Genomic DNA, 14,047 nt, shown 5'->3' with positions numbered 1-14,047 from the left:
CCACAGACAGAGGAGCCTGGTGGGCTACAGTCCATGGGGTCACAAAGAGTCAGCTGACTGAACAACTAACACACACAAACACACTTCTATCTCTTTCATTCCCTTACACAAAATGTCTGGCACACAATAAAAACATTTTAAGACACATGAAACAGCAAGAAAACATTGTGCATCACAAAGAAAGGAAAAAAAAAGTCAAGACATGGCTCAGATGTTCCATAAAATTCTAGTCGTTCAGTCGTGTCCTACTCTTTGTGATGCTGTGGACTATACAGTCCATGGAATTCTCCAGGCCAGAATACTGGAGTGGGTAGACTTTCCCTTCTCCAGAAGATCTTCCCAACTCAGGGGTCAAACCCAGGTCTCCCACATTGCAGGCAGATTCTTTACCAGCTGAGCCACAAGGGAAGGCTTAGATGTTGGAATGATCCAAATATCTAAGACAAAAAATACCAAAAGATCTAGTGGAAATGGTGACAATATGTGTGAAAAGATGAGGGAATATGATGAGCAGACAGATGGAACCTACAAACGAGTTACCAAATGGAAATTCTAGAGATGAAAAGTTTGTTATTAAAAAATGAAGAATTTTCTAGATAAGCTTAAGAGCAGCCTAGATACAAACAAGAAATTAATAATCAGTGACTACTAAGACAAATCAATATATAGTATCCAAAGAGAAATGCTAAGAATAAAAAAGAGTATGTTAAAAAAAAAGCAAACAAAAACGTGCCCTACATCTGTGGAATACTATCCGTGCTCTGACATAAACATAATTGAAGTCCTAGAGTAAGAGGAGAAAGAATGTGGAATGGAAAAAAAAGAAGAAAGAAAAGTTTAAAGAGATAATTATCAGAACTTCCAAAAGTAGTGAAAACATCAATTTACATAAGCAAGAATCTGAGCAAATCTCAACTAGGATGAATACTATGAAAACTACATCCAGGCAGTTTAATTAAACTATTAAAATCAAAGAGAAAATTTTCAGCAACAATAAAAAAATGGCATATACCCTACAAAGGAATATTAATATGAATGATGGCTGATAACTCATCAAAAATAATGAAGGCAGGAAGACAGTGAAACAACAATCTTTAAACTGCTAAAAAAAATTATAATTAACAATGTATAATTCTATATCCAGTGAAAATATCTTTCAAAAGTAAAAACAAATTAAAGACATTTTTCATAAAGCTGAGAGAATTTGTTCCCACTGGCCAAACTATAAACAATGAAGAAGGAAGTCCTTCAGGCTGAAAAGAAATAACACCAGATAGATGTCACGATTTGTAAAAAAAAAAAAAACAATGAAGAGTACCAGAGAGGACTAATCTTTGAACAGAGAAAGAACTTATTTTGTGGAGCTTACCTACACAAAATATAGCCGTTTTAAACATACTGTACATCACTGTCCTAAATTAAAATTTTTTTCTTACTCACCCTAGGAAAATTTTTATTTTGAGCCAAAAATTGAATGTCGGCCAGGACCATTATTTTAAAATACTTAAATTTCACAAAGTCAATAAGAGTAATACCTAAATTATTATAACATTAATATTTATAATAGCAAACTTTCATTGGATAACAAACATAAACCAAGTATATATTATTTAAAAGTTTTACAGTTGCTTTGAAAACTATATCAAAAACATGTTATAGATGAACAAACAAATTAGGAAACTGGATTGAGAAGTTAAATTTTTTGCCAAAGTCACTTGACTTTTAAGAAGCAAAGCCAGATTCAAACCAAAAACAAGTACCTTGCTTCTCAGGCACTAATTATTATAGCAATAATAATTTCTATGTACAGAGAGTTCAATATCCGGTGCAAATTTGCATTTCCTCAAACCATGTTAAAGATTATATTATACTTTATGCTCATTCATTTTTCATATTATAACACATCATGAATGTGTTGCCAAGTCTTGACCAACAGACATTTCATTTTTCTTAATAATATGCACTTTTCCATTGGAGACATAAATTATCATTTATTTTAATCCATTCTCTTTTGAAGTTTCTAACTGGTTCCAATTATTTGCTACCTTAAGTAATTCTACAATTAACATTTCATGTACATATTTAAAGCCTTACTTAATCATATTCTTGAGAGATATGTCCTGGAAGGAGAACACTTGGATGACACAGCTTTCATATTTTTACTTTTCATAGCTTGCCAGGTTATCGCAAACTCTTTCCAACACTAGTATTCTCTTTTTTATTCCCAAACTATATACAAAATGATAAGCACTGTTTGAATTTTAAATTCTCAGTCAGATGCTTCAATATTTTTGCTTTACCATTTCTGGCCAGGATATCATGCTAATAAAAGTCTTCAATATGCCAGGATTATGAAAACATTTCCTTTTACTGTCCTCTACTATCTCATGATTATATATTTCACATTTAAATTTTAATTCATCTGCAGTTTTTATTTAATTATGATTGCAAGGTACACATTTAAATTATATTTTTATTTTTGTAACATAGTTGGCCACTTGTCCTAATAGCATTGCTAGATATCTCTTCCGCAATGCTCTGAAACTCCTTCATCCTTAATTAAACTCCTCTACAGCATTATATAGGCTTTCCTGGTGGCTCAGATGGTAAAGAGTCTTCCTGCAATGTGGGAGAGTCAGGTTCAATCCCTAGGTTAGAAAGATTCCCTGGAGAAGGGAATGGCCACCCATTCCAGTATTCTTGCCTGGAGAATTCTATGGACAGACGAGCCTGGCGGGTATAAACCAAAGGAGTCACAAAGAGTCAGACATGACTGAGCGACTAACACTTGTTTGTTTTTTTAATACCTTTATAGATCTTGTTCCTATAGTCTATTTCCATTCCATTTACCTGTCTCAATTCATCAATTTCTACATTTTTCTATTTCTTTACTTTTTACCTAATTAAAAACAAGAATTCTCTCAGAAAAATTTTAGTATTATCTCCAGCTAAACTAAAAGGAAAACTGGCTTTCCATACATAGCTGAAGTTAGAAATGTTATTGATAACCTTTGGGACAATAGTAGAAATAAAAATACTATTCCAACTCCAGAAAGAACAAGCAAGTGAATGAAGATACAATGCCTAGAAAACATGGAATGCAAGGGAAGTTGGCATTAGCATTAGGTGATCATCTTTTTCTTCCTTGTATATTTGCTTTCACAGCTACACAACAAAAGTTCCCTGATTCCTTAATGACCAGTTATCTTAAGAAAGTAATGTAGAGAAACCAACATTTAAAAGGAAATTAGAACTCTGTTGATAAGAGTTCAGAAATTACTCTGAAATACTTTGATTCATGAGTTTTTTACTTTTATATCCAAAATTTGCAGGGCTATTGTAGTTTATCACCACAGTGACTTTAGAGACTGTTTATAATTACATGTCTGTTACCACAGCTCCTCTTCATTTTCTGCCCAACTGAAGGAATTAAAATAAATATATGACTGGAACTAACGGTACTTAAAAAGGAACTGACACATTGGTTGATATGGAAGGTCTAAGCTGTTTCTATTTGTATATTTAAAAATCAGCCAGAGCAAATCAGATGACTGAGCACACACACTCACACACATCCCATTAATACAGATACAGAACCCAGGAAACAATATTCATATGGTCCATTGACTAATTTCCTAGAGGAGGCAAAGACAAGGCCCACAGCAACAGAAAGTGTCATTGGCACCCTACAATATTTTTCTAGAAAGTTATGCTAGTTGGAGATGAGACTCGAAGAAAAGGCTTTCTAGCAGCCAACACTCACGTGAAGCTGTCGCTTCCTGAGTACAGAAACAAGGAAACAAGGTAAGCCTAACCAGAGAAAGAAAGAAAAGCCATCTTGATTTCCTGTAGACCTTCGTTTGATATGCCTGCGATTGAGGCAGTGTCTGTTCCAAAGCAGAGACAGCCGGCCCGGTACTGCATGAGAGCACCTTTAATTCAGCTTACGGTAATCTCTTGCACAATTACCTCTCCTGAATGAAACCATCTTGGATGTAGACAAAAGTATGGAGGACAGTGACTTAATTTTTTGATTAAAAAAAGGAGCACGGGAGAGAAAGAAAATGATTTATAATAAGTCCGTGGGAACATTCTGTACCTATCTCTTTTCTGATTAGAGAGGTGGCATGGAGCCTGGCTCATTAGGCAGAAGTAATGAGCCAGTCTACCTGCCATCTCTAATTAGAGAAAAGATACAGTAGGTACAACCATACCTAGAAATTGATGGGAAAAAAGATAAAAATTATTTTTAAATATCTTTGCCTCCTGTAGCTCTCCAATGCCAAAACTTAAGGAGGAAAACTATATTAAAAACTAAGTAACACTGGAAATAAATGCTTTTCCAATTATGTGCTTTCTAATCAGAAGTCAAATTTCTTTTTTTGCAGTTTAAAAACAAACATCATATTCAGCCCACACTGTCCTTTGGAATCATTAATTCAGCATTTAGTATATTGAAATAGAATAGAAGCAAGTCATTTCAACCCCACAGTGCAGAATGGACAAATTTATGGCACTATCGAATACTTTGAGCAACATTTGGTGCAATAAAACACTTTTAGAAGTGCTAATGGGAATTAAATATTGAAATAAGGCTCACAAGATTTAATGTGTTATTAAGAATTTCTGCGTGCAGAGTACTTTATAAAATTTCTCAATAATACTAATTACTCAAACCAAGTTTCTAAATATATAGGTTTCTTAAAATGCTACTTCTTTACGGAAGTTTAGCTTGATCTAAGAGAATATATAAATTAAAATAATAGAGTCATTTATAGACATTTTCCTTTGGATCTCTCAACAATTCTATGGAAAGTAATTGCTATGTCTACTTCACAATAAGAAAATAGATATTCAAAGAGGTTAATAATAGCTACCACTTATTAAAATTTACTATATGACAAGAAATATATTCTACATATACACTAACATATATAATTCTTATAATATCCCTATAAAATATTTATTAAAATATAAAATTTAACAGATTAGAAACTTTAAAGGAATATATCTTTAGATCAAAGGTAAACAAATGGATTGAATTCAACCCTAAATTTGTTTGGCACCAGAGCTTGGAAATTTAACCAGTGTTTTAGAGTGTATTTTGAATATTTAAATATCTATATATATACACACACATTTTCCCATAATTAAATAACTATATAAATCAGGTCATGGGGAAAAATTAACATTTTGCATTATTTCAAAGTTAATAATAACAACACCTATAAATATCTATGTGACAACTCCATGACCAGTTAGGCATTTACTGCAAACATTTGAAAAGATTTGAGTGCCTGCTATGTATAAATGATAGGACTGTATAACTATCAGAATTTAAATTTAGCAAGGTCATTGATTTCGGTGTTGACCATCTGGTAATGTCCACGTATAGAGTCTTCCCTTGTGTTGTTGTAAGAAGGTGTTTGCGATAACCAGTGCGTTCTCTTGGCAAAACTCTATTATTAGCCTTTGCCCTGCTTCATTCCTTACTCCAAGGCCAAATTTGCCTGTTACTCCAGGTGTTTCTTGACTTCCTACTTTTGCATTCCAATCCCCTATAATGAAAAGGACATCTTTTTGGGGTGTTAGTTCTAGAAGGTCTTGTAGGTCTTCATAGAACTGTTCAACTTCAGCTTCTTCAGTGTTACTGGTTGGGGCATAGGCTTGGATTACTGTGATATTGAATGGTTTGCCTTGGAAACAAACAGAGATCATTCTGTCATTTTTGAGACTGCATCCAAGTACTGCATTTCAGACTCTTGCTGACCATGATGGCTACTCCATTTCTTCTAAGGGATTCCTGCCCACAGTAGTAGATATAATGGTCATCTGAGTTAAATTCACCCATTCCAGTCCATCTTAGTTCACTAATTCCTAGAATGTTGACATTCACTCTTGCCATCTCCTGTTTGACCACTTCCAATTTGCCTTAATTCAGGGACCTGATATTCCAGGTTCCTATGCAATATTGCTCTTTACAGCATCGGACCTTGCTTCTATCACCACTCCCATCCACAACTGGGTATTGTTTTTGCTTTGGCTCCATCCCTTCATTCTTTCTAGAGTTATTTCTCCACTGATCTCCAGTAGCATATTGGGCATCTACTGACCTGGGGAGTTTCCCTTTCAGTATGACACCACCCTTATGTCAGAAATGGCAAAGTAATTTTAGAATTTGTAATTAAGGAAATGGCAATTCACTCCAGCACTCTTGCCTGGAAAATGCCATGGACAGAGGAGCCTGACAGGCTACAGTCCATGGGGTTGCAAAGAGTTGGACACTACTGAGCAACTACACTAACTTCACTTATGTCAGAAAGTGAAGAGGAACTAAAAAGCCTGTTGATGAAAGTGAAAGAGGAGAGTGAAAAAGTTGGCTTAAAGCTCAACATTCAGAAAACTAAGATCATGGCATCTGGTCCCATCACTTCACGGCAGATAGATGGGGGAACAGTGGAAACACTGTCAGGCTTTATTTTGGGGGGCTCCAAAATCACTGCAGATGGTGACTGCAGCCATGAAATTAAAAGACGCTTACTCCTTGGAAGGAAAGTTATGACCAACCTAGATAGCATATTCAAAAGCAGAGACATTACTTTGCCAACAAAGATCCGTCTAGTCAAGGCTATGTATGGATGTGAGAGTTGGACTGTGAAGAAAGCTGAGCACTGAAGAATTGATGCTTTTGAACTGTGGTGTTGGAGAAGACTCTTGAGAGTCCCTTGGACTGCAAGGAGATCCAATCAGTCCATCCTAAAGGAGACCAGTCCTGGGTGTTCATCGGAAGGACTGGTGCTGAAGCTGAAACTCCAATACTTTGGCCACCTCATGTGAAGAGTTGACTCACTGGAAAAGACCCTGATGCTGGGAGGGATTGGGGGCAGGAGGAGAAGGGGACAACAAAAGATGAGGTGGTTGGATGGCATCACCAACTCGATGGACACGAGTTTGAGTGAACTCCGGGAGTTGGTGATAGACAGGGAGGCCTGGTGTGCTGTGATTCATGGAGTCGCAAAGAGTCAGACACGACTGAGCAACTGAACTGCACTGAACTGAAGGTCACTGAACTTAACGTCGATATAAAAATTGATGCTAATTTTATATAATAGAAATAAAACTAGAGAATAAAGTTCCAAAACAGTATTAAGTGAAACTGAATCTTTAAAAAAACAAAGGACAAAAAAACACACAGGACTAAGTCCTACAAATATGAATGAGACCACTATACAGAAAACTAAAAACATTGCTGGGAGAAATTAAGGAATATATGCTGCTCGTGGATTGGAGGACTTGATATTCTCTATATATCTATTCTTGCAAAAATTGAGTTAAGGATTTAAACTCCCACAAAATTTTTGTGAAAATTGAAAAAACTCCTTCTAAAATTCATATAATAACCAAGACAATCTTGAAAGATTAAAAAAAAATTGGAGAAATTAAATCCTTCTAGACAGTAAGACTCTTCTGAAGCTACAAAAATGAAAACTAAATGTTTTAACTATATGTATGGGCAAACAGATCACTGAAACAAAATAGGGAGCTCAGGAACTCACTTCTTCATGTAACAGGGATGTAATTTGTGACAAAGCTGCCATTGCAAAGTAGTGGAGAAGTGATGAAAATGTTTCAGGGTTAATTAAAATTCCAGGTGGGGAAAAAAATAGAATCTTGACTCCTACTTCATACTATACCCAAAAATCAATCCCAGATAGAATGTCAATCTAAATTTGAGAGGCAAAATAATATCACTTTTAAAATAAAGCACAGGAGAACATCTTTAGAGATTTTGGGTATTCTCCTACACTTTATACTTTCAGGGTTTGCAAAGATATTCTAAACATCACATAAAAAGTATTAAGTTTAACATAAACATAAATTAGACTTCACTGAAATTAAGAACTTCTGTTGATCAAAGGAAACTGATAGTATAAGTTGTAATTCAGAAGGTTATATTTGAAGTCCATTTATCTCTCAAAGAATTCAAATTCAAAATATTGAATTCCTGTAAGTTATAAAAAAGACAAGCCTTCCAACTAAAAATTAGCAGAAACTTATATAGGTAGTTCACAAAAGAGCATAACCACGGCCAAGAAGCACATGAAAATGTTCTCAGTACCATCAATCATCAGAAAATGCACCATAAAGCCACCAGAATGGCAAACAACAATAATGTATGATATTATTAAGTGTTGGTAAGGACATGGAACACCAACATTCTCAAACATCTTTGGTTAAAATATCCACTTTGAAAAAGCAAAGAAGTATTTTCTAAAGCTTAAAGAAATAGCAGCACACTATAGAGATATATCTTATTGGTGCTTAGAAAAGAATTCATACACAAGAGTACTCACTTGCATGATTTAAAGCGCTTGAACATTCAAGAACAGCCAACACTAATTTATGCTGATAGAGGTCTCTACTGACACTATTCTTTGTTTCCCTTTAGAGTTGGTATTCACCAGGAGTGTGTAAAATCCAGGAAATGTTTGATAACTTTTTCTGGATGAGAATTATGCAAGTTTATATACAGATTAAAAATTCATAAAGCTATATCCATTAATATTCATGTATTATGTTGCATGAATGTTTTTGCCTTGACTAAAATATAAGAGAATATTTTTTAATTTCTATAATGAAAAGTTCTATCTAAAAGCTAGAAAAAATGTGTAACATAATATTATTAACATTAATGAGCTTTTACAAATAGATTTTCCAGAGTATAAATATGAATATACAATATCAATAAGGAATTCACAAATGACATGCAAATTATCCAGACATATGTGGGAAGCTACTTAATCTCACTAATGGCGAATAATTCTAAGGTAGGGTCCAAAAATACTTTCCAGTGAGAGGAACGGCAAAAATGAAAAAAAAAAAAAGGATTATTTGTCAGGTTAGTTAGTGTTTAAGACAAATAGTTACTTATATTTTTAAATAAGCCTGTAAATTTTCACAACCTTATGAGGTAATGAGGTAATCTGTCGTTATGCTTTAGGGCAATCATTCCCATATGTATTAAAATATAAAATGACCATTTCAATCTAACTTCTATCAACTTAGGTTAGCAAAATAATTATAATTAACAACCGCATTGCATATTAATATAGTTTCGTATACACAAGACCCAGTTATTCATTCATTCATTCAACAAATATGGAACAACTACTGAGTACCAGATGCTGGAAAAACAGTACTGTTTTCTATGACACAGCCTCATTTGATCCTCACCATGAAACTGTAAAATCATCACCATCATGATTTTAAATTCAAGATAACTATAGTTTAGAGACATAAAGTTATTTCAAGTCACATGGCTAGTAAGCAGAGAGATGGGACTTGAAAACTGACACCAAAGGAAAAGGTCTTAAGGAACTGCACAGACAACTGCTCAAATGCAATATATATGTGTATGCATAATAGATATAGACACAAATACAATATATAAATACATACATATATATTTTGTGTTTTTGTTCAGATAACTGCTAATAATTTTGAAATAGTAGACGTAATCTACATGTTCATTAATAAGATTGTGTTTAAAAAGTTTTGGTTACATCTATACAACTGTGCACAATGCAGTCATTTTAAATGAGAAGGCATATTAACTTGTTTCTCATAACATTTGGAGGGGAAGTATTTATTTTTAGAGGGCTCAGAGAAAGCATATGTATGATAATTTCATTTTTGGAAAATTATTATATTTATAACCATATCTCTAGCTATATGTACAAAAATGGTGGAAGGTTATAACAAAATTAACTATCTCTATCTATAAAGGTCAAAATAAGGAAAATCCTTCCTATTTTGTAGAGTTTAATGCTGTTTAGTTTTTCTTATAATGATCATTCACTGTTTAATAATATAAAGCAATTAATATTCCCATTTTTAAGTATAGGCAATTTTGTAGACCAGTGTGCTAGTTACTACAAGAGAATTCTAAATTCAGCTTCTGTTCTTTTCAGGATATGCTACTATCTTCTTAAAACTATCTACTCCACCGTACAAAAGAATGAAATAATGTCACTTGCAGCAACATCAGTGCAACTAGAGTATCTGAAGTAATCAGAGAAAGACAAATGCCATAAAATATCACGTATATGTGGGATCTAAAATTTAACACAAATGAACCTATCTATGAAACAGAAACAAAATCAGAAACACAGAAAACAGACTGTGGTTGCCAAGCAGGAGGGGAACAGGACAGAGGTGGATTGGGAATCTAGGGTTAGCAGATGCAAACTGGTATATATAGAATGGATAAATGACAAGATTCTACTGTATAGCAAAGGGAAAGATATTCAATATCCTATGATAACCGTAATGGAAAAAATATGAAAAAGAATGAATATATATATATGTAACTGAGTCACTCTGCTGTAGAACAGAAATTAATACAAGACTGTAACTCAACTTTACTTCGATAAAAATACATTTTAAAAATATAGTTTATTACATATTGTTCTTACTTTGAAAAAATAATGATAAAGACATTTTAAAGATTCTCTGATATAGTGGGTTAAATAACGGCCTCCAACAAGTAAGACTACCTGCAATTGTGACTTTATTTGGAAAGAAAATCTTTGCAGATGTAATTAAGGATGTCGAGATGAGAAAATACTGGATTAGGCTGGGACCTAAATCTGATCACAAGTGTCTTTAAGAGAGACGAGAAGGGGAGAAGGCCAGGTGAAGATGGAGGCAAAGGCTGAAGTTATATATTAATAGCTACAAGCCAAGGAACACTAAGTATTGCTAGAAGCCACCAGAAAGAGAGAGGCATGAAATGAACTCCCCCTCAGAACTTCCAGAAGAGGCCAACACTGAGCCCTTGATTTCAGATTTCTACGCTCCAGAATCACAGGGGGATGAAATCTGCTTTATTAAACTGTCACCCAATTGGTGCTACTGTATTACAGAAGCCCTAGGAAACAAATACACCTGGGTATTTTAAAATATTTTTGACACATTTTTCAAGGAACAATGTAATTAAATAAAACAAATAATTTTCTGAAATCTAAACTCACCATTTAAGCTCTGTCCTATTTGCATGGTACCAGAGGCAAAATCTGTAATTGAACCACTTAGAGTTCTTGCATCAAAAGCTGCATTATCCTTTTCCAAACCATTGATGAAGAAACTGATTTTTGTCTGGTGTACCTGTAAGAAATTATCACCATTATTAATTGCATAATCTTTTATTTTATAATAACTGCCGTTAGCAAGCTTTCTCAAGTTAACTTCCCACTTCTCCACTTCCTTCCGTTGGAAACACTAGGAATTTATTTTAATGGTCAAATGGTATATCTCGTGTTTTTATATCTAGACATAAACCTAGATATAATAATTCTGTGCTGGATCATACATACCAGGGTATTCAAAGGTTTGCTTAACTGTTTGTCCCATATATTTCACAGCTCTGTCTTCCATGCCTTCATAAGTTGCTCTGGAGACACTGCTTCTTTAGCTACTAGTTAAATTTGTTACAGTCATATTTGGAAATAAACAGAAATGAATGCAAAAGGCAAAAATATTCAAAACCAGATACACTAGAAATGTATTACATATGAATATAATTCAATTTAGGTTGCTAACATAAAGACTCCTTATAAACATTTATTTTCTTGGATGTTGGTATCCAGTTGGTAATTTTCACCTGCACTTCTCCATGCTGCTGCTGCTGCTGCTACTGCTAAGTCGCTTCAGTCGTGTCCGACTCTGTGCGACCCCAGAGACGGCAGCCCACCAGGCTCCCCCATCCCTGGGATTCTCCTGGCAAGAACACTGGAGTGGGTTGCCATTTCCTTGTCCAGTGCATGAAAGTGAAAAGTGAAAGTGAAGTCGCTCAGTCGTGTCCCATGTCCGACTCTTCGCGATCCCATGGACTGCAGCCTACCAGGCTCCTCTGTCCATGGGAGTTTCCAGGCAAGAGTACTGGAGTGGGTAGCCATTGCCTTCTCCATACAGAATAGCAAAAATCTGCTGACCATAGTCTAGGCTAATTAATCAGGTACCCTAACAACCCTCTACACCAGAAGTCAACAAGCTTTTTCTGTAAATAGATAAATATTTTTTATTTGAATACCAAATGATTTGATTTTGTGGTCTAAATGGCTCAGGTCACAACTGTTCAACTCTGCTGTAATAGGAAAGCAGCCAAAAACAATATATATATATAAATGGGCACAAATGTGTTCCAGCAAAACTTTTATAAAAATACATGGCCAGCCACGTTTGTACCACGAGCTATAATTTGACTACCCCTGGATTATATCATAAAAAGTTACACAGATTACTTCATTGAGAGAAACGTAATATCTTGTAGTTGAAGGTTAGATGCTAACATCTTAAATAAAAATATCAAAATGAAAGTATATTAAAACAGCCTTTCAAAAATTAATGAAAATAAACAACCACCCTCCAATATTTTTAAATCATGTGAATAATTGCCTTAGGAACTCTTTTCAAAGTCCCCATCTTTAAAAAAAATTACACACACACACTATTGGCAACTATAAAAATTTCTTGGCAATATCAATATATCAGTTCATCAAAAACTTATTCAGTTTGGCTTTTTTCCTCTCTATCCAACCTGCTTTCATTTAAAACCATATTTTTTCCTAAATGCATCAACCCTGTGTTCCATTTGACTTAATTATAAAACAAAGCGTTAACATAAAGACCAAAAATCACACACTAGCTCCTCACGGACCTGGATATATACCCTTCTGCTCCTTTTTTTTTTTTTTTTTTTTTTGCATGCCATTTTTTACAGCCTGTTACTGTCATTTGGTGTTTGACTGTTATCATTATAAAAGATACAGGCTTTTCTACTTTGTTATTTGTAGCATTATCTCATGTTTTACAACATCTCTGCGCAACATGCAGGCACATGAAATATAACTCGTGGAAAGTTCTCGAAGGTATTAATGCATAAAAAAGAATGTGGTTCCATCTCTACTGTCTTTACCCAGCCAAAAGCTGATGAACAGCCAATTTTCCTTTATCACATTAGCGCAGCCATGAGGGAAACACATTTGTTCTAGTCAGCTCCACTAAAGATACTATTACCAATCTAACATATACATGTTTTATATCAGCAGTATTCTCAGAGCATGAGAGAGCCAACAATATATTAACACTAGCATGACAGTTTATTTAAGAAAAGAAAATTGTCTCTGTAGAGGGACAGAAGTTAGAAATGTATGGCTAAAGCTCAGTGTCACTGGTCTAATAAAGGTAATAATTCTTTGGCTTTCTTTATAGCAGGTAACACTCCTGTGACAGTTCTGTCATATCATTCAAATAAAAATGTTGTCTTTTACAAGTTTAAGTGCACCTTTATTTTGAGTCAGATGGAAAGCATGCTTTTGATTTTCTGTATTCACTGTATTATATCTGTAGTCAAGAGTTTGGGACCTTCTTTTCTCTTTTTTTTTTTTTTATCAACTCATCACATATTTACTTAATAGAAGGATTCAGTGTCACTTGCAGTGAATTCCAGAAGAATGTTTTCACTTTCTTGGTACTTAAAAAATGATTAATGATGATCCCAAGTCACTCTTGCCTGGTGTGGCCTCTCCCCCACCCACCACCACCAACTACCTTTCTATAAATAAGATTAAATCATCTTTGGTGTTCTGTATCATGTTTTATATTCCAAGATTCTCTAAACTACTTTGCAATTCAGGTCTGGGGCCCCATCACACTGAAACTGTGACCATGATGGTGGCTCTTTGCCATAGCTCATCCTGATGATCCCCTTGCCAGTTATTTAAGGGAATAGGAATATATACGATGGAATTTCTGATCTGTAAAAAGAAAGCCTTCTGCTCAAGTGAACTTCCTCTCTATCTTTCTCCACCTCTCTGAGGATTAGAGGAGTTTGGACATGTTTATTGGTGTGGCTTGAAGGAATGAATTGGCAAAACTAGTAGCAGCTGTAGAAAAGCTTTACGCCCTCATAAGATCCCCAAAAACATTTCAGAAAGAAGATACAAGGGGGCATGTCATTCTCAAGCCTTCATGCTCTCGGGCCTTC

At 34.6% G+C, this 14,047-nt stretch overlaps 1 protein-coding gene across 1 annotated transcript in view; it reads right to left on the bottom strand.

Moving 5' to 3' along the window:
• USH2A (Usher syndrome 2A (autosomal recessive, mild)) overlaps positions 1-14,047 on the bottom strand; it is a 939,168-nt gene that overhangs the window by 863,514 nt on the left and 61,607 nt on the right. The window contains exon 3 of the mRNA XM_010853294.1: positions 11,034-11,166. Coding sequence (XP_010851596.1) covers positions 11,034-11,166 — 133 coding nt within the window. The remainder of the gene's footprint in view (positions 1-11,033; positions 11,167-14,047) is intronic.

The sequence above is a fragment of the Bison bison genome, unplaced genomic scaffold (assembly GCF_000754665.1).
Source record: "Bison bison bison isolate TAMUID 2011002044 unplaced genomic scaffold, Bison_UMD1.0 scf7180017864325, whole genome shotgun sequence".
NCBI lineage: Eukaryota > Metazoa > Chordata > Mammalia > Artiodactyla > Bovidae > Bison > Bison bison.
This window is presented reverse-complemented; position numbering and strand designations above follow the sequence as displayed.